The sequence below is a fragment of the Lactuca serriola genome, chromosome 4, assembly GCF_051521515.1.
Source record: "Lactuca serriola cultivar US96UC23 chromosome 4, Lser_US96UC23_V15, whole genome shotgun sequence".
Classification (NCBI taxonomy): domain Eukaryota; kingdom Viridiplantae; phylum Streptophyta; class Magnoliopsida; order Asterales; family Asteraceae; genus Lactuca; species Lactuca serriola.
The window spans coordinates 304,621,983-304,644,410 of NC_136411.1; the positions used below are offsets into that span (position 1 = coordinate 304,621,983).

At 38.9% G+C, this 22,428-nt stretch overlaps 1 protein-coding gene across 1 annotated transcript; it reads right to left on the reverse strand.

Annotated features, from left to right (window-relative positions):
- Window positions 1-15,574: 15,574 nt before the first annotated feature.
- Window positions 15,575-16,970, reverse strand: LOC145097252 (thaumatin-like protein 1). Its single transcript, XM_079034787.1, has 3 exons — window positions 16,706-16,970; window positions 15,947-16,610; window positions 15,575-15,842 (listed from the first exon to the last, which is right to left on the reverse strand). The coding sequence occupies exons 1-3, from the start codon at window positions 16,947-16,949 to the stop codon at window positions 15,653-15,655; spliced, it is 1,098 nt and encodes a 365-aa protein (XP_078890913.1). The 5' UTR covers window positions 16,950-16,970; the 3' UTR covers window positions 15,575-15,652.
- Between the last annotated feature and the right edge of the window lie 5,458 nt (window positions 16,971-22,428).

The following is a 22,428-nucleotide window of genomic DNA, read 5'->3' on the forward strand; positions in this document are numbered from 1 at the left end:
AGTATCTAGTCATGTGAACTTCGTTCATGACAACCTCCCTGTAACCACCGAACTTTGGGGTCCAGATCCGGTCCATGAAATAATAGACTCCGTCTCCCTTGATCTCTAAGTTCTTCTCCATTCCTCTTAAGGCTTCATCCGACATGTTCGCTGGTTTTAAGGCTTCCACCTGATCCTCTCTGATTTGATCAGATAAATGGGAATGGATGGTCATTGTCTGCGCCTTCACTCTACGACCTAAATAATCCTTTCGGCTGAGGGCATCAGCTAACACATTGGCCTTGTCGGGATGGTAACATATTTCACACTCATAGTCATTCAGTAGCTCCACCCATCGCCACTGTCTCATGTTCAACTCTTTCTGATCGAAGATATGTTATAGGCTTTTATGGTCGGTATAGACAGTGTACTTGGTTCCGTAGAGATAATGTCTCCATATCTTTAATGCAAAGACCACTGCTCCCAAATCCAAATCGTGAGTTGTATAGTTGACTTCATGTGCTTTCAGCTGCCTTGAGGCATAAGCAATAACCTTTCCTTGCTACATGAGCACACAGCCTAGGCCCTGATTGGATGCATCACAGTAGACAACGAAGTCCTCCGTCCCTTCGGGCAGAGAAAGGATAGGTGCGCTGCATAGGGCCTGCTTTAATGTTTGAAACACATTTTCTTGCTTTTTTCCCCAACAAAAAGGTACACCTTTCTGGGTCAGGGTGGTTAGAGGCTTATCAATCTTGGAGAAATTCAGGATAAATCTACGATAGTAGCCAGCGAGGCCCAATAATTTTCTGTGGGCGTCTTCGGTGCCAACCAATTCTCTATCGCTTTGATCTTGGAAGGGTCCACATGTATGCCTTCCTCGCTTACCACGTGACCAAGGAATGTTACTTTTCAGATCCAGAATTCGCACTTAGAGAATTTTGCATATAGCTTATCTACCCTTAGAGTCTCCAACACTAGCCTCAAGTGCTGCCTATGATCTTCCTCACTTTAGGAATAGACAAGTATATCATCAATGAAAACTATCATGAACTTGTCTAGGAAAGAGCGGCACACCCGATTCATCAAATCCATGAATATCATCGGTGCGTTGGTTAGACCAAAGGGCATTATTACAAACTCATAGTCACCATATCGAGTCCAAAATGCTATCTTGGGAACATCACCTTCATGGACTCGTAGCTGGTGGTACCCTGATCTTAGGTCTATTTTCAAGAAGTAGCTGGCTCCTTGAAGTTGGTCGAAGAGGTCATCGATTCAGGGAAGAGCATAACGGTTTTTGATGGTAAGCTTGTTCAATTCATGATAATCAATGCACATCCAAAAAGATCCATACTTCTTTTTCACAAATAAGACCGGGGCTCCCCAGGGTGAGGAACTTGGTCTGATGAATCCTTTGTTGAGTAGTTCATTGAGCTGGTTGGATAACTCTTGCGTTTCTGCTAGCACTAGATGGTATGGGGATTTAGCTATGGGAGTAGCTCCGGTAATCAAGCCAATAGTGAACTCGACTTGGCGCTCAGGAGGGATCCCGGGAAGATCTTTGGGGAAGACATCAGGAAAGTTGTATACTTCAGGGATGCTCTCGAGGTCTTTAACTTCCTGTTTCTCGTTAACAACATGGGCTAGGAATGCATGACACTCCTTTCACAGGAATTTTTTGAGCATTGATGCACGAAATGATACAGAGGGTTGAGCTGAGTTTATCGCCATAAATAACGAGGTCTTCACCAAATGGAAGATTGAGGCGAATGGCTTTTTCATAAAAAGGATATCAGCATGATTGGGGCTCAACCAATCCATACCGATGATGACGTCGAAGCTCTTTATGGAAATTGACATAAAGTCGATTGGAAAGGAATGATCGTTTAAGGTAAGGATACAGCCGATGAATATGTCGTTAGTGCATTCCTTTTTACCATTAGCCATCTCAATGGTAAATGTTTCGTTTAAGGGTTGGGGTTTATGTTTGAGAAGATGCTTGAATGCATGAATGACAAAACTTCTCTCCGCACCAGAATCGAAAAGAATGCATGCATAAAAGAGTTGTCAAAGAGGAACGTACCCGTAACAACGGTTGGATCAACTACTGCCTCCTCCTAGCCCATTGCAAGCACTCTCCATGTGTTGCCAGCCGTTGTTGCCTTGCGACAATTTCTCTTGAAATGTCCAACCTCCACATAGCCATAATGGGCTGGACCAGCGCCTGCTCCAGGAGCCTGATTGGTTGGTTGGATTGGTGCCTTGCATAATCGAGCGGTGTGTCCTTTCTTACCACAACTGTTGCACAACAACTCCCGGCACTGTCCATGATGATGGAAGTTGCATTTGTTGCACTTTAGAAGAGTACCAACGTATCACTGGTAGGCGCTTGGTTGGTTGGGACAGCATCAGGAGTAGTAGCAGCGTGGACTGCCACTATCTGTTGTTTCTTGGAGGGCTCCTGCGAAGATTTCCCTTTACGTTTGTTCCAGAACTTCTTCTTCCCACCGCTCGCCTTTGGTGGTTTGGGAGCGGCTGTTACAACATCGAGACCAACCCCGTGATCTATCAATGTTTGTGCCATCCACTTGGCGCTGTTAAAAGTGGTAGGCTTAGTAGCCAACACATTTCCTTGAGTTATGGGCGTTAATCCCCAAATGTACCTCTCTATTTTCTTGCTTTCCGGGGTGACCATTCTTAGACAGAGGAGAGCCAGATCATAGAATCTAGTTGTATAGGTGGCGATATCGGAACCCTTCATCTTCAAGTTCCAAATTTCGTGCTCTAACTTCTGCATCTCGCCCCTTAGACAGTATTCAGCAAGTATAAGCTTCTTCAATCTCTCCCAACAAATAGCATTTTCTACTGGCAGGGTTAGGGATTTGACTCGACCATTCCATCAGGTCAGTGCTCTGTCGGTGAAGGTGCAGGGAACGAACTTCACCTTGCTTGCTTCAGAACAAGCGCAAATCTCGAAGACCGATTCGATCTTCTCAATCTATAGAGTTGGGGCAATAATACCTCCATTGCCATCGAATGATTTGGGCTTTGTGTTCATGAAGTCTTTGTAGGAACACTCCTTCTGGTGTCCCTAACTTTCATCAAGATTAAGGGGATGGGTACCACTTCCCGACCCACTAGAGCCACCAAAATTGATTTGCGACATCGCGGCAGCTACAGCGGCGCGTGACTACTGCTTGGAACATAGTTGGGTCGAACTGAAGAGGTGGTGGCATCAGATCCATTGGGGGATTGTTGTTCTTCTTGTTGGGTATTTTCTTCAGGGGCATCTTGTTCTAAAAATAATCAGGAAGAAGAGGATGGTAAGTCCCCTAGATTTTTGAATCAAGAGATATGAAATAAGATATATCTCAACCTGATAGATAAAGTGTTCTACTAAGCGATAAACAAGGAAATGTTACTAATGCAAGTAAACTATCATTAAGATGGAATGAGTAGCAACACTTGAAATGAATCTCCACACTGTATTCGGCTCTACCTAAAATACTCCTATAGTATTTTAAGTTGTATGTTTTGCTCTATCGATACATGATGTATATATACTTGGTAAGTTTTAGGCCTGTTGCAACACCACAGTCACTCCCAAACACATGTTGGTCATGTCTCGAATAAATATAGTTTATTAGGCTATATTGACCCTAGACATGATTACATAACTGCACAGGTTTAACCGCAGTGTTCCACATCCAAATACTTTTGTTTTGTTCCACTTATGATACTGTTTTTGGTACGTATGTATACTTGTATACTTCTTATAAAATACTTATATTTTAAAAGTATACTTTTAGTTTAGAGTGCTTCAGCCCCTTAGTGTTTATAGTTGTATAACATGTAAGGTTCGGTATACTTAGTTCACTATAAACAATAGCTCTGATACCAATTTGTCACACCCCCAAACTGAAACAGCGGAAATGTTCGGGGGTGGATGACATCATGTGTAGTATCATAACAATTGCATAATCGTAATCAAAGTAAACACCACCATTACATTGAATAATAGAATATTTACATTATTTTGATACATAATTTGATTATATCAAAAGTATAGCAAAATAAAGACGAGACTCTATATGCTCCGTGTTCTCAAAAGTCTGCCGAGGTACCTGTCTACTTATTTCCTGAGAATACAAGCAGTTTTGAAAGAGAGTATCAGCATAAAAGCTGGTGAGTTCATAAGTGATATTTTTGTAATGAAAGCCTGTTGATGAATCCGTGAAAATGTCTGTTTGTTTCCAAGAAAATCCAATGCTTTCTTTAGTAAAAGCAAGATAATATCAGTTCCTTCTATCACCACTTAGTTCATACTAGTTACGGATAAACAAATATCAAACAAAAAGTGGATTATGTGGATCTGCCCTAAACCCACAACCAAACAAGGAACAGGAAGTGAGGCGGAAACCACATATTTCACGGTCTATCGAGTATTCTTCATAGGTAACCTTGATGCATAAACTAAGGGGTTATAGAACTAACTATGAAGGTAGTATAAGAAACATATTAGTTTGTATGTTTGGTTACTACTAGCATGCATGATATATTCTGTTTGAAAACCCTGGTTACCACCAATATGTATAGTGTGTTTTGTTTGATTTGTACAAAATTTCTTGTATGAAATCCTTGGCTATCACCAGTAATGTAAACAATATATAGAATGTTATTCTGATTATCTGTAAAGTATTAATGTATATCTAAGAAAATCCTATATTGTCCCTTGCGTGTGTGTTGTTGCTTTAATGGTTCTGAAACTGTAAGGCATAAGTATTTTCCATACTTAAGTTATTAAAGCAATTGTTCGTGAAAAGTATATTATTACGTAAATAAATCGTTACTATCTACGGACGTGTTTCATGACCATACTAAACTGATACAATGTGAATCGGCCGCCAATATCCTTTATGACTTTTCACCCGTAGACCTACCGGTCCTACTATAACTAAAAGCAAGGTGCGGGGTTGTCAGTCCCATATAGATCTATACACAAAATCACGTTCTCCCTCGAGGTAACTCTGGTTCATAAGGGTAGTCCTCCACTTAGTTATGTTTGTAAGCGCCCAAGGACGTGTCTCCCAACTAGATTAACGAGTTTACAAGTAATAATATGTGAAACATAATGTTCTTTTGTACTTGAATTCGATGTATATCTTGAAGAATAAAAATAATTATAGTTATATAAGTATCTATTATGGTACTCTTGTATCCAAAAAGTGGTAATGTATGCCATAAACTATACCTGTCATAGTTTAAATGATTGTTAATGTAAAATCTTGATAAAGTAAAACCGTGTATTGAAAACTCAAACTATACCTATTATAGTATGTATGTTATGTACTTGATTTGTACATTGTTTCTGAAAACTATGCAATTATATATATATATATATATATATATATATATATATATATATATATATATATATATATATTTGTTTAGCAGAAATTGTCCCTTATGCTCCGCATAATACAAAAGGGATAGAATATATATATATATATATATATATATATATATATATATATATATATATATATATATATATATATTATGAAACTCGTTGGACTGTATCATTGCATAAGTTTTAATCTTGTTTGAAAACCTTTGGTTTTTAGTTCACAAAATCATTTGTATTTGGCTTGTATTCCCCCCCCCCATTGAAAACATATAAAACCATAAAAGCGTAGGGGTATGAACTCACTGTTTGATGTGTGTAAACGTTGAACTGGAAGATCCTCGAGTTGTTGTAAGTGGCACTTAATGGAATCCTAATACCAAATAAATACATATATGTATCTAAATTAGCGATTTCGTTATATAAAGTGTTGGTAAAACACTTGCTTTTGGTTAAGGAATGTTACCGGGACTTGATTGAATTGAGAAAACGAGTTTTTCACTGCTTAAGAGGCGTGTACGACCGTGAATAGGGGTGTACGACCGAACAGGCAGTGTACGGCCGTAAAAAGGGTGTATGGTCGTGAACTCTTCTTTGAGGTGTATACGGCCCTTTGCAGATTTGAAGGGTGTACGGTCGTACAATCAAGAACAAGGGTGTTCGATTTTGAAGAAAATGTATTCTAGATGCTCCCAATCGGTTCCAAATGACAATTTTCGATGTTTTTCGGAAGAAAAGAGGTCTTTTTAGTGTGTACGGTCAGAAGTTCTAGAGATAGAATGTGACAACCCGATATTTCGAATCTATGTAATGACCTGAAAGGGCAAGTATTGTAACCTCTTTTGATGTAATGAAATTAACTTCAAAAATAAAATGTTCAAAAGTCTCTATTTGGTTACCTACTGTGTTAGATATCATTAAACTGTGATCGTACATAAAAAGAACGTCCAAATCTGACTTCGTATAAGGAAGTTATGATTTTTCCAAGTTCGGCATAGCGATAGACAGCTAAAAACTCGAAGCAGAGATCGAGCGACTTTTGGCCGGAATACCCTAAATGAGAATCGAAGGTCTCGATAATGGTTTTCCAACGGTAAAAAGTCTGACAAAAACAGACGTCGGATAATAAAGTTATGGATTTCTAACGAACTTTTCTTACCCCGACCTTTTAAAAATAAATAATAAAAATAATTTCAAAATTTGCCGATGGAGTCTAAACGAAAGTTGTAGAGCGTAGTCTCACCTACGCGTGGATATAAAGAACGTCGAAAACAGAGTTCGTATGAAGAAGATATGAATTTTTGAAGTTTACTAAATAATAAAAATATAAATTTAAATCAAATTTCGGTATTATCCGAAGGAGGAGTCACCGGGCCAGTCCGAGTTACGCCCAGTGTACTCGAGGACTAGGCCTCGGATCGTCCACGTCGCCCCCTATGCGAGGCTAGGCCCCCTTCCCATCCGAACTCCGAGGCAGTCGAGGATGCGGTCACGCATGACGCACGCGTACGCCCAGCGTAACCGTGTATGCCTAACGTACCGAGGCAGTTCCCACCCCTATAAAAGCGATGCGAGGGTTCCAGGGAAAATGCTCAATTCCTCTCATCTTTCTTGCGTTTTTGCCTCGTTTTCCATGCAATAAATATCCCGAAGCCCCGGTTCCCATACCCAAGTCCCGAAGGAAGTTTACGCTCCCGAGACTCCCGAGAATCCCGAGAAAATCCGCTTTCTCTAGTCAAAGTTCTGCTCGATTTTCGTCTCAACTTCTTCGATCTATCAAGTGAGTTCATACCCCTATAATCTACACTTTTAAAAGTTTTATAAATGCTTTGATACGCTTTTAAAAGGGGGGGGGGGGGGGGGGAATACAAGTAAACACACGTTTATTATCGTGTGTTACATAAAGTTTCATTATACACTTTTTATCAAGTGAATCATATGCGATTTATAACTACTATATGGAAACTTTCATATATAAAATATATCACGATAACATCTCGTCTTTTGAAATGAAATATGTTGTTATATATATATATATATATATATATATATATATATATATATATATACATACACACACACACACACACACAAATCAAACACTTTGTTTATATTTTATGTATATGTGTCCAACTTTGACACTACAAAAGTTATACTTTTCATATACAACTAGGGTTTACTATACGAACGAAACACACTTTTGGAGAAACTATAATAGGTATAGTTTTACGAGAACATCCTGAGCTTTTACATACTAAAAACACTATTTCAAGGAGATACTTTCATATACAAGAATCAAATGAGCATTTTCATACATAAATCTGTTTTATACTAAGTTTTTTGAGACATTAAACTTCACGTACGTTCGAGTACACATTTAAATTCCTATATTATATACCAGAATCCCTTGGAGGGGGAGCATGGTGTTTGTGTATAGATCTATACAGGATTGACAACCCCGTGCCCTGACTGTTAGCTACAATACACCATTTGGGGTGACAAACGTCAGAACATTCCAACGCTTGAAGAACGTTGTGTATAGGCCGTCCCAGTCAATAGCATGGTTATAAAACTCACATGGAGTATTAAAAACACATTGATTTACGAGGTTTTTCAGACGTCTTGGCAATTTTATACGTACATAAATTGACTACTCTAGTCATGAAAAACATTATTGTGTTACAGTTTTGGAACTTCTAAACTGCCACCCACATACGGAAAAACATCAACTTTTTAGCAACAAACATTGGTCTTGGTAGAAGGCTACATCTATACCAGTAGAAAATATGGGATTTTTTAGGAACAAATAAACAAAAACAAACCATTTCATTTTAGTTCATACAAACATTGTCATTAAATACTTATGAAACTCACCTGCTTAAATGCTGATCTACTCTTTCAAAATTACTTTTATGTCCTAGGGATTCAGTAATTATAGGTAACAAACAGCTTTCGAATAAGGGACGCTGCGATGCCAGTTTAAATTCATATTTTGACATCATATTGTAATTGGTTTTTGAACATGTATCTTTCAACAATGTAAACTTTCAATTATATATATGATGGTTATATTGCTTTCTTTACTATGTATTCAATCGTTACGGTACTACATGAAGTCATCCGCCCTCGAACGTTTCCGCCGTTCTGGTTTGGGGGTGTGACATAGAATGAGAGAGTTTTCAGCCAAGAGTGTTCAAATGAGGGTGGGAGTATTGTATTTATAGGTTGGGGTATGGTTGGTGGTGGGGTCCACCTGACACCAATCGTAAACGGGTGTAAAGCTATACACCGGTGTGCGGCCATACATAGGTGTGCGGTAGTACACTCACTTAGGTCGAAAACTGTTTTTTTTCAAGGATTTCGGGTTTTCGCATCATTTGGTTCCGACTTGCTTATATAAATTTAATTATATAAGACTAGATGACCTCCTAAACCATGAAGTTTTGATGGAAACTTAAAAAAATTTCTAATTTTTTTTAACGGAATTTGGATAACAGAAACAAAAAAAGGTTTGGGTTGTCACGGTCTGGGGGTGGTAGGCAGTGCTCATATCCAGCTGGGTTCCCAATGCTTTCTGGAGCGACTGCCAAAATCGAGAGGCGAATTTACAATCCCGGTCAGATATAATAGATAATGGTACTCCATGTAGTCTCACTACCTCCCTTATGTAGATCTGCGTCAGTTTTTCCATCTTATATGTCTCCTTTATTGGTAGGAAATGGGCGGATTTGGTCAACTGATCAACAATCACCCTGATGACATCCAGTCTGTCTGTCGTCTTAGGTAATTTGGTTATGAAATCCATTTCAATCCTCTCCCATTTCCACTCGGGTATGACTGGTTGTTGAAGTAGAACCGAGGGATTTTGATATTCCACCTTAACTTTAGCACAAGTGAGGCACTTGCCCACGTAAGTTGCAATCTCTACTTTCATATTAGGCCACCAATAGTGTTGTTTAAGATCCAGGTACATCTTATCAGAGTCGGGATGGACAGAATATCTTGTTTTGTAGCACCTCATTCGTTACCACGTCCCAGAATCCATGAACCTCGGCGTCAAGATTCGGTCCATAAGATAATAGGCTCCATCCTCTTTGATGTTTAAGTTCTTTTCCATTCCACGTAATACATCATTTGTGACATTTTCCGGTTTCAAGGCTTCTTGCCGAGTCTCCTTAATTTGTAAAGACAAGTGGGATGGAGGGTTATCAATAGTGTTCGCACTCGGCGACCTGAGTACTCCTTCTGGATTAAGGCATCGGCTACCACGTTAGCTTTGCCCGGATGGTACTTGATCTCGCATTCGTAGTCGTTTAGCAGCTCGACCCATCTTCGCTGCCTCATGTTTAATCTTTTTGATTTAGAATGTGTTGGAGGCTTTTGTGGTCCGTGTAAATTATGGACTTTGTCCCATAAAGATAATGCCTCCATATTTTTAAAGAAAAGACCACCGCTCCTAGTTCGAGATCATGGGTAGTATAATTCACCTCGTGGTTTTTCAGTTGTCTGGATGCATAGGCAATCACCTTTCCACACTGCATTAGTACACAACCCAAACCTTGGTTAGAAGCGTCGTAATATGCTACAAAGTCCTCTGTTCCCCTGGAAGTGACAAGACTGGAGCACTGTAGAGGGCTTTATTTAAGGTTTAAAAGGTTGTCTCTTGCTTCTTTTCCCAAGTGAAAGATACCCCCTTTTGAGTTAGAGTGGTGAGAGGTTTGGCGATTTTTGAGATGTTTTGAATGAACCTCAGGTACTATCCAGTGAGGCCCAACAATTGTCTGATCTCAGTGGGTGTTTTCGGAGTTTCCCTGCCCTCAACTACATTAACCTTAGATGGATCCACATGAATTCCCTCTTTACTGACCACGTGTCCCATAAAATTTACTTGGCGAATCTAAAACTCGAACTTGGAAAGTTTTGTGTATAATTTTTCTGCTCTATGTGTTTCCAAGACCTGTCTCAAATGTTGGCCATGTTCCTCTCTGCTTTGAGAATACACCAGTGTGTCTTCGATAAAGACTATTACGAAGTTGTCGAGGAAGGATCGACAAACTCGGTTCCTTAAATCCATGAATGCTGCTGGTGCATTCGTCAGTCCAAATGGAATTACAACGAACTCGTAGTGACCATAACGAGTTCGGAAGGCATTCTTAGGGACGTCTTCTTCTCGGACACGTAGTTGGTGATATCCGAATCTCAGATCTATCTTGGAGAAATAATTTTCCCCTTGCAACTAGTCAAACAGGTCATCAATCTGGGGAAGAGGGTATCAATTTTTGATTGTGAGTTTGTTGAGTTCCCAGTAGTCGATACACATGCGGATGGAACCATCCTTCATTTTGACAAATAGAACCGAAGCTCCCCAAGGAGAGAAACTCGGTCTTATCAATCCTTTGTCTAACAACACACTCAATTGACTAGATAGATCTTGCATTTTTGTAGGGGCTAATTTGTATGGTAATTTGGTGATAGGCATGGCTCTAGGGACTAGGTCGATTCAAAAATCGACCTGTCGCTCGGGGGGTATTCCCGGGAGGTTTTTAGGAAATACATCTAGAAAATTACACACCTCCGGGATATCCTTGAGGTTCTTCTCCTCTTTGTGTTTGTCCACTACGTGGGCTAGAAAGGTGTGGTTCTTTTTATGCAGGCACTTTTATGCCTTGATGCATGAGATAAGATGGAGATTTATACCAGGTTTATCTTCGTAGATAATTATTGTTTCGTTGGTAGGTAGGTGAATGCGAACGGCCTTCTCGTGGCACATAATATCAACATGGTGGGGGCTTAACCAATCAATACCGATGATCACATCAAAGCTTTTAATATTAACTGGCATCAAGTTGATTAGAAACGAGTGATTATTTAGTGTTAACGTGCACCCTATAAAAATGTCATTTGTTGCTTCAGTCCTCCCATTAGCCATTTCCACCACGAAGGCTTCATTTAACCTCTGGGGGCTTTGATTTAGTAAGTGCTTAAATTTATGGTTCACCAAACTTCGTTCCGCCCCATTATCGAACAAAATGCATGCATAAATGCTATTGAGGAGAAACATACCAGTGACTATGGCCGGATCTTGCACAGCCTTTCCCTGCCCCAATGTTAGGACCTTGCTTGATCCCCCAACACCTTGGTTGTTTGTCTTGGGACAGTTCCTTTTATAGTGACCGGTCTCTCCACACCCGTAGCATGCTTGACTTGCCCCGATATTGTTGGGTTGAGGGTTGTTTTGTTGTGGCTGAGACTTGGAATATCGAGCAGTGTGACCTTTATGATTGCAGTTGGTGCACTGCAAGTCTTGGAAGGCACCGTTGTGGTGGAAATTGCATTTATCACACTTCGGTAGGGGGCCCGCATATGACTTTGTCGGTGTTGGTGTGGTTGATGTTGGTGCAGCTGGTGTTGGTGCGGTCTGAATAGTAGTAGCGTGAACTGCTACAGTTTGTTGCTTCTTTGATGATTCCTCATTCTGTTACCCTTTCCTTTTGTTTCCCCGATTGTTCTTGTTGTTGTCCTCCTTCTTTTGTTTCAGTGCCAGAATTCTTAGCGCCCTTTCCATCCCCATGGTCATACAACTTTTGAGCCAACTGTTTGGCATTGTTGAAGGTCGAGGGGTTAGCGACAATTACGTTCCCCTGAACTAGAGGAGTTAACCCCCAAATAAAGCGTTCGACCTTTTTGGCCTTAGAAGTTATCATTCCAGGGCACGGAAGTGCCAGTTTACTAAACTGGGCAATGTATCCTTCAATGTCGGAGTTCTGTACGGTAAGATTCCACAACTCTTGCTCAAGTTTCTATATTTCACATTGGGGACAATACTCCTCCAACATCATCATTTTGAGAGCTTCCTAAGACATAGCGTTTGTGACTGGGAGAGTTAGGACATTGATGTGGCCATTCCCCCGCGAAAAGGCCCTGTCAGTAAACATGTAGGCTGTAAATCTTACTTTGCTTTCGTCAGGACACCCGCAAATCTCAAAAATGGACTCGGTCTTTTCGATCCACCGAGTGAGAGCTATTACCCCACCACTTCCATTAAATGACTTCAATTTTGCATTGTTGAAGTCCTTGTAGGTGCAGGTTCTTTGGCGCCCATGGTTATCCCCGTGGTTGGAGCTTCTTGCCCCGTTCCATTTACCTCTTCCATTGCTGCCCTGATTGATGTGGGCTAATGCTGCAGTGACTGAAGCTGAGACAACTGCTTGGAAAGTAGCATAATTCATCTCTGGTAGAAGCGGCGGTGGTGGCGGTGCTGCTGTAGCGTTTTTGCGGATGTGTCATCTAGGAATTTTCTGTTATGAGACATGAATGGAAAATCTTATAGTAACGGTTACGGTGGTTCGAGTGTACTTATGGTGGTACCATAGCAGTTGGATGAAAGAATGTGTTGGGATCATAGTAAGAAAGATTGTTGTGGTATTGTAGCAATTGAAATGAGCATAAGACTATGATGGTATCATAGCACTCACATGGGTATGTGGTATTTTGGGAAACATAATAATCTTTGTGCTTACCGTTTGAGTTTAAAATGTTTAAGGTTGTTCTAGGTCAAGGGAAAGGGCACAACTTGATTGCATTGCATCCACATATATATTTTAGATATTTCCACACACTTTTAGTTACTATAATTAAGACTCTGATTTGATTATAATTTGAAATAAATGGTTGTTTATCTATTTGATAATGAAATTTGAATGATTTTCTTTGAATTAGTATGAAAAAATTGGTTTGAAATTTAGGAAGTTACATCCGAATTAGTTTCTATGTTTTTAATTAGAGTAAATTATACGAATCGTCTCTCGTGTAGGTAGTAAAATGCACGTTAGTCTCTATTTGTAAAAATTAACCCACACCCTCCCTCATGTCTTTAAAAGTTGTATGATTCGTCACTTGTTAGTTTAAATTTGCACGTTACATCCCTTGTGAGACATGAAATAACTATAATTCATGTTTTTTTTTTCATTTATTTTTGATAATTATTATTAATTTTAAATAAGAAGCATTTTAATTAAAAATGTGGGCCCACCTAACCCTTTTAAAGCTTTATACCTAATATTTATATATCTCTCCCCAATGTATCTCTCTTTCTCTTTTGTAAGAAAGTACTTAATCACCACTGCCGGTAATCTGCACGACCACCGAAAAATAGAGCACCACTAGAAATGTGAACAACAACAACAAAAAACCGCTCTTGATTTCCACCAATAATCACCATTGCATTTCCTTTCCCTATTCACTTCGATGAGTACCACCTCTTGTTCATGTCTAGAAAATAACACCACATTCGTCGGAAAATATCATATATCTTCTTCACCTGGTTTCTCTCCCTCACATTTAGAAAATACCATATTTGTTCTTCACCCTTCCTCTATTCGCGTCCGACGACCACCACCACGGATCTAGGGTTTTTAATGGAGATAGAATTAGAGTTAGAGTTTCCAACTACTTGAGATGGCGATGACATCACACAAACCTAGAGTTCCAAACTACTCTTCCTTTCCTGCCCGATGAGGGTTAGGGTGAAAATAATTATGTTGGTGCACTAGTTGTGATGGTGGCGCACAAGTGGTTACTAGGGGGTTTCTGGAGAGGGGGGGGGGGAGAGAGAGAGAGAGAGAGAGAGAGAGAGAGAGAGTTCCTAGTTGTTGATGATGGTCCGATGGTGTTTTCTGGTTGTCGGTCGATAATCTAACAATGGTTTGATGGTGTTCCCCTGGTGGTTTTTCAAAGATAAAAAGAGAGTTTTGTGGTTCTTCTTAGAGAAATAGAAAGTTCATTGTAAAAGAAAATGTTAAAATAAGGTACGTGGGTGAGGTGAGGATGAATATGAGACCCATAATTTAATTAAAATGTTTTTAATAGTTAATAATATTTATAAACATTAAAAATAAATGAAAAATAGAAAATGACAATATATTCATTTTATGTCTAAAAGGGACGAAACATGCACATTATTATGATATAAACGATGATCCGAGTTAATTTTAAAATACCGAGACTAAATGTGTATTTTGACAGCTGTATGAGAGACGATTCATGTAATTTATTTTTAATTAATTTATATTTATGTTAAATTAAAAAAAAAATTGAATGGGTTGAAATGAATGAAAAATATAAAATTACATCAACGAGTTTTTACGGTTTTTACATCATTAATGAGTATACATAATGTATACAACGAGGTTTTGGTATAATATAGCAAACAACGAAATTGAAGATGCTTCAAAATATATTTTTATTAAACGTGGAAAAATATAGAAAACCATAATGTTCTTTTATAATTTTATTAAAGGAATGATAAGGTATAATTTAAAAAAAAAAATGTAATCAGATAATATAATCACTTCACTAAATACCAGTAATTAAATAGTCAGGTACTTCTATAAATTTGTAAAAATGCCCTGGGTTACCGAATCATTAGGATAAAATGCTTTTATCAACTAAAAGAATATAACATTAACATGTTTGCTTTTTTTTAGCTGTTCAAAAAGAATATAACATTTTAAACACAATAAAAAGCAATTTAAGAAACTTAATCAATTACTAGAAAACATGTTTCTTTTGTCTAACAAGCAATGTTTGCATAAAATAAGTACTTTTCACAATTAATCTCAGCATCCACAATATCAAATCATGTGTTTCTAGTTTTTCCAGTTGGTGCTTTGGGATACAATTTCTTTGGTGTGTTGTTCATCATTGAGACAACGACTATATATGTAGATCCTTGAACAATTAATCGTACTCCTACCCCCCCCCCCCCCCCCCCCCCCCTCCAAAAAAAATAAATAAATAAATAAATATAAATAAAATAAAAAAAAACTATGTTCTTTTATGGGTCTGGTATTTTAGCAGAAGTGCTCACATAATTAAGATATGACCAATCAAACAACTTTATTTTATTTTATTTGTACATATCTACAATACAAAAAGCATTATCTTATCCATAATCTTACAATACTTTCAGTGTCGGAAGAAAGCGACTTGTTTAGATCAACGCCATGTCATTACAATGTGTGAATAGCATGAAGCCATGACTAAAGATTCTATCGCATTACATTAAGAAAAGTATACTACATTCTAGAAATACACATACATATGGTTTTGTATTTCATCTAGATTAAAATTTAGACTCAATTCAAACAAATAGATATTGAAAGTCTGAAACTGAATTCAACAAAAAGATTACATCACAAAAAATCCATTTGTATATATACATATAAACCATCGTGAATTTTATCAGATACAAAAATAGTTAATTAATTACTTAATGGAAAACAATGTTTGCACAAGAAATATTATTACATAAAGAGTGAATATAACAAAATTTAATAAATTAGGGCATTTGATATTGGAAGATGAATCCCCAGAAGCAAGATGCGCATACAAATCCAACAATGCATCCAATGAATCTTGACTCACATTGCCTGCTTTCGACTTTATGCTTCCGATACTGAAAAGAAAATGACATTACTATATGAAAATGTTTTGAAAGCATAATATAATAGAAAAATAAAAATAATATAATAATAATTGATAAATATATAAAAATAATACCTTCGAGTAGGACAAAAAATGATTACGTAATCAGTAGCACCCATACACGTAAAAGTACTCGTAGCATCATCATATGCATAGCTATACGACTTCGGGCAAGCTGATTTGAACACCTCAGAATACGCCGTCGGCCGACAAGCCGCCGGAGAATCAAATGCACCCTTACAACAAAACTCCGGCGTCCCAAATGTGTCGCAGGCACTCTTACACCCTCCACCATCTGCCACCTTCAACTCGCTTGGACACCGCCGGTTCAAGTCATCGATGCAGCCGGTAGTCCCACACTCACCGGACCCACCACTCGCCTCCACTATCATCTGCAGATTGTACCCGTCAACAAGGCTGACGTCGTAGAAGTCCTGCGTACCTGACCCGAGAGTGAACTCCGCAAGGGTGGCGGGTGGGGTTGCTCCGGCTCCGTTGCATTCCATTTGCCCCGAACCGCAGTCTCCTGTAACACATGATCCGTGACCCAATCCGTCGAAGTTGCAGCGGGTTCTCCCCCAGAACCTGCCGGACCAGCCTACCGGAGCTTGTAGTGAACGTGATTTACCCTCCGGGAGCTCGAATCCGGTGGTGTCGAGAGCTGGGGTGCCTAGTATCCCTGGCCATACTGTGTAGTCACACTTGTTTGAAAATGTAAAGGTCGTAGCCCCATAAACACCTGCAATAACGAACTCATTCTAATCAATATAAACTTCATACACAAATGGAATGCGAAATAATGTAATGGAGATATACAGATAAGCATTGGTTTACCTTTGAAAACAAAGAACATGAGAAATCTAAGAACGATATCGGAGTGACCCATATGAAAGCTTTTAAGAAAAGTATGAGTGTGTAAATGAAGAAGAAGAAGAAGAAGAAGATTGAAGAAGAAGATGAAGGAGGAGGGTGGAGGGTGGAGGGGGTATTGAAGGGTGGTGATGGGATGGTACTTATAGAGTGATGGCGTCCATGAATGATGACACGACGGAGTGCGGTAATGATGTGGAAGGGCCATATTCTGACTGTTTTGATCTTCATTCCTATTTGTAGAAATTAGACATCACTTGCTACTAGTGTTATTTTAATATTCAAGTAATACTATATTTGTTTTTTTGGCTGATTTTGATTTAATTTTTTGAACATAAATCATGAATTTCGGTTGAGATGTTAACGGTATCTTATTGTTATCTAAACTAGATACGTATGTGGGTTAAGTTATGTTATCTTTGTTAGGATAATTCATAATTTTAGGGGTAAGCAGGTGATGTGCTTTTTGAAGTGAAAAATTAAAAAAAAGTGTTTTAGTAAGGGTAAAAGTGCTTTCTAATAGGTGTGGATAATTAGTTAAGGTCAATATACCATCTCAATATGAATATGGATACCATATCAATATGAGTATCGAGGAAATTGAAAAGATACAATAACAACCTAAATGTCATAATTTTTTTCGTTCCTCAATTTTATTGTTTTTGATTTATTTATTTTTTATTTTTCCAATTTATTTTTTATTCACGTTAGATTATTTAAAAAAGTAATATATTAAATTTAATTAAATCATAAATTAACCATAACATTTAAAAACTAAAACTAAAATTACGCAAAAAAAAAAAATAATAATAAACATTGAACCTGTTTGTGTGGAAAGTACCCCTTAGGGTTTGCATTGTATACCATAGTATAAATAATACAGTGTATGAGATAATTACATAAAGGACCCTTATCTATACAATATATATGATACCTACACTAACATGAAAATAAATAATACAATTAACACTCCCCCTCAGTTTGAGCGGGAGGTTCCCTAATGCGTAAATTGTCCCGAAAGTCAAGAAATAACTATGTAGGTAGTTCTTTAGTAAAGATATCTGCGAACTGATGTGCTGATGGAACATGCAAAACACGAACCTGACCAATCGCAACACGTTCCCTAACAAAGTGTAAGTCAATTTCCACATGTTTGGTTCTTTGGTGCTGAACTGGATTAGAGGCTAAGTACATGGCACTCACATTATCACAAAACACAACTGTAGAACGAGACATAGGACAAGATAGTTCAAGTAGAAGATTACGAAGCCAAGCAATTTCAACAACAACATTAGCTACCCCCCGATACTCAGCTTCGGCGCTAGACCGAGACACAACATGTTGACATTTTGAAGACCATGAGACCAGATTATCACCAAGATAAACACAAAACCCAAATGTAGACCGGCGTGTCAAAGGACAGCCAACCCAGTCTGCATCAGAATAAGAAACCAAACGATCGACATGAGACAGACGAATGAACAGACCATGATGAAGAGTACCCTGAAGATAACGCATAATACATTTGAGGGGTAAGAAGTGCGATTCTCGAGGATCATGCATAAAGAGACAGATCTGTTGAACCGCATATGCAATATCTGGACGAGTAAAAGTGAGATATTGTAAAGCCCCAGCAAGACTCCTGTATAAGGTCGGATTAGAAACCGGTTTCCGGGATAAAGAGAGTTTCGGTTTGGTGTCCGTAGGACTACTACACGGATTACAGGAGGTCATCTTAGCGTGGGATAGGATCTCCTTAGCAAATGTCGTCTATGAAAGAAACAGACTATCTGCTGAGCGTGTAGCAGAAATTCCTAGAAAAAAGGACAGTGGACCGAGGTCCGTCATGGCAAACTCATATGAAAGACGCGTAATAACTCTCGTGATGAGGGATGGTTTGGAAGCCATGAGGATGATATCATCAACATAAAGAAGAAGATAGATAGTTTCCGAATCATGGTGAAATGTGAAAAGGGAACTGTCTGAGCGACTGCTGATAAATCCAAAAGAAGAGATGTATATCACGAATCGTTGATACCACACACGAGGAGCTTGTTTGAGGCCATATAGGGCCTTCCGAAGATGACATACGTGATCAGGGAAAGTAGGATGAACATATCCGGGAGGTTGTTTCATGTATACCTCTTCACTTAAGTCACCGTGAAGGAAGGCATTTTTGACATCAAATTGGTGAATAGGCCAGTGACATGACACAGCAATACTGAGAACATTACGAATGGTGGTTGGTTTGACAACAGGGATAAAAGTGTCATCAAAATCTAGGCCTGGTTGCTGAGAGAATCCTTGAGCTACAAGGTGCCCTTTGTAGCGATCGAAATTAGCATGAGAATCAAACTTGTGGCGATAGAGCCAACGACAACCGACAATGTTGGCAGTAGGAGGGCGTGGAACAAGATCCCAGGTGTGATTGTCAGTTAGAGCTGACATTTCCACATTCATAGCGAGTTTCCAGTTTGGATCACTCATAGCTTGGGCAGTGGATCTAGGGATAGGAGAGATGTTAGAGGTAGCCGAGAGATTAAGGATAGTACGAGGTTTTAGAAAGCCTGTTCACGATCGAGTGGTCATAGGGTGACAGGGCGGTGGAGGAGGAGGAGGAGGAGTAGGAGAGGAAAATGGTGGCACAGAGGCTACATGACCGGTGGAGTGAGTAGTCGCGGATAAGGGGAGAGTCGAGGGAGGATCATCATCGGGAATGAAGTGATTATAGTCAGCCTCGGAAGGGGATGGATGAAAATCAGAATAAGGAAAGTGATCTTCATCGAATATGATGTGACACGATATGATAATGCGTTGAGTGATGAGATCTAGACACTTGTATCCCTTATGATCCGGAGCAGGACCAAGATAAATACAAGCAGTAGAACGAGGAGAGAGTTTGTGAGGAGAAGTAGACGGTGTGTTAGGATAACACAGACATCCAAAGACACGAAGGTGATCATACTTAGGGAAGAAGCCAAAGAGGACCTCAAAGGGTGTCTTAAAAGATAGAGTGGTAGTGGGAAGCAGATTTAAGGTGTGAACAACGGTGAGAAGAGCTTCACTCCAAAATGAAGATGCTAAGGAAGCTTGAAATAGAAGTGTACGAATAATATTATTGATGGAACGAATGGAGCGTTTAACTTTTCCATTTTGTTGGGATGTGTATGGACAAGAGAAACGAATAGCAATGCAATTGGATTGAAGATATGTAAGAAGTAAGTGATTATTAAATTCTCGACCTTTATCACACTGAAAGGATTGAATATCGGTTTTAAATTGATTTTTAACATACATTCGAAAATTGCAAAAAACAGAATATACTTCAGATTTTGCACGAAGAGGAAAAACCCATAAAAAATGAGAGAAGTCATCAAGAAACAATATATAATATTTAAAACCACTCAAGCTAGTAATAGGAGATGTCCATAAATCCGAATGAATAAGTTCAAACACACGAGTAGTTTTAGATAAAGAGGAAGGAAAAGGTAAGAGACAGTGTTTTCCAAGTTGACAAGCATGACAAATTGGAACTTTATTAGTGCTACTAGAAATAAAATGACGAGACTGAAAAAACTTGAGTACGGAAGATCCAGGATGTCCTAAATGACGATGCCATGTGGGAAGAGAAACCGTGGTAAAAGCTGTAGCAGAAACCATAGGAACGGAAGAAGGAGTGCACGGGTACAAATCACCAACACTATCGCATCGTTGTATGACAGCATCTGTATTAAGATCCTTTACAGAAAAACCAAAAGGGTCAAAAGAGACAGAAACCCAATTATCAGTAGTGAATTTACGCACAGACACTAAGTTTTTAATTATTTTATTGGACACAAGGACATTTTTAAGTAAGAATTTATCTTCAGAATAAGGAAGATATGTTTGGCCAATGTGAGAAACTGGAATAATAGCACCATTACCAACCATGATGGACTTAGAATTACATGGTGATAGAGAAAACATGTTACCTTGGTTGAAGTTCATGTGTGAGCTTGCTCCCGTATCCATTTAATATTGATTATCCGGTGGCGGTTGGATGGACATTTCTTGAAAAACCGATGCTAAATCTGTGGGTTGTGTTGAAGAGGTCGAACCCGGACCTTAAGAAATATTATTATGTTGCTGGTAGGCTAAACTTTGGCTGTTGGGCCGAAATTGCATGGAAATGGGCTGCCCAAAAAGGGCAGCATGTTGCTGGACCGAGGGGCATGAAGCGCTGGGCTGTTGAGCAGAAAAATGGGTTGGCAGTTGTGCTTGTTGGGCCATGTTGGCTTGCTGGTGTGCAGGAAAAGTGTCGACAGCAGCATATGGCGATGGTGGTTGTCCATTTGAGGGCATCACATATCCCCAATGAGAGTTAGGACCACCATGTTGACCATAAAAAAATATTGTTGCTGATGTGGAGATGTTTGACCAATTATGCTTGGATGGGACCCCATTATACCTGCAAATTGAGAATTTTGTCTTGGAGAAGTGCCTGCAAATTGGTTAGCACTAGTAGAAATACTAGAATCCCCCCCCCCCCTTTAGAAGAAACTCGATTATTATTACGATTTTTATTCCATTTAATTTTTGATTTTCCGGATTGTTGTGAAACGGAATACAAAGCAGTTGTTGTGATGTTTGTCGGGTCTTGCATCATGTCGTGGTTGTCTTCATGATTTTCATGGAGTAGAAGCATATTTTTGGCTTCTAAAAACGATGGGAACGGTTTAGTATTCGTGACAACATTGATAATACTTTGGTAGCAGGGCGGTAGACCATGAAGAATTTGCATAACAAGCTCCACTTCAGATATATCGGAGTCAACATCATGTAGAGCATCAACAAGGTGTTTGAGATTGTGGCAGTAGTCGTGAATAGAGGATGCGCCTTTCTTGGTGTTACGAAACTATTCTTGTAGTTGCAACATCCAGGGCATTTTATTATCGAGAAAGAATTCCTGGAGGTTATCCCATAAGTTCTTTGCAATGCATTTATCACTAGTAATAACCTGCAACACATTGGGATCACATGTCGAGTAGAACCATGATTTCACACGAGAATCAATTAAATGCCAGTCTTCATCATCTTCACATGTTGGTTTAGATTTTCTAGTAATGTGTCTAAGAACCTTGGCGCCTTGACAAATGTATTTAAAAATACGACACCACAGTTTATATTTAGAGCCATCAAAAGTCAATTTGAAACTAAACTAGTTATAGACATTTGTTACCGCGTATACCAACTGTTGAGCGGTAGGGGTTGTGGTGGAAGAACCGGCTGGAGTGGTACTCATTGTAAAACCGGAAAAGCAAAGAAATAAGTTGGAAGTAAAAACACATAAAAATAAACAGGAGAGTTACAGTAAGAAGAGGAGTTGTAGTAGAACCACTTGTGTGACACCAACAAGGAAGAAAGAAGGCAGCGGAAATGCATGTAAGCGAGAACAAGTTGCAGGAGTAGGTGGTATCGATAGGGATTACTGGACAGAAGTTGCAGTGGGAAAAAAATCGAGCGTATGCTAGACGCCGATCCTAACCTTGCTTTGATACCATGTTTGTGTGGAAAGTACCCCTTAGGGTTTGCATTGTATACGATAGTATAAATAATACAGTGTATGAGATAATTACATAAAGGACCCTTATCTATACAATATATATGATACCTACACTAACATGAAAATAAATAATACAATTAACACT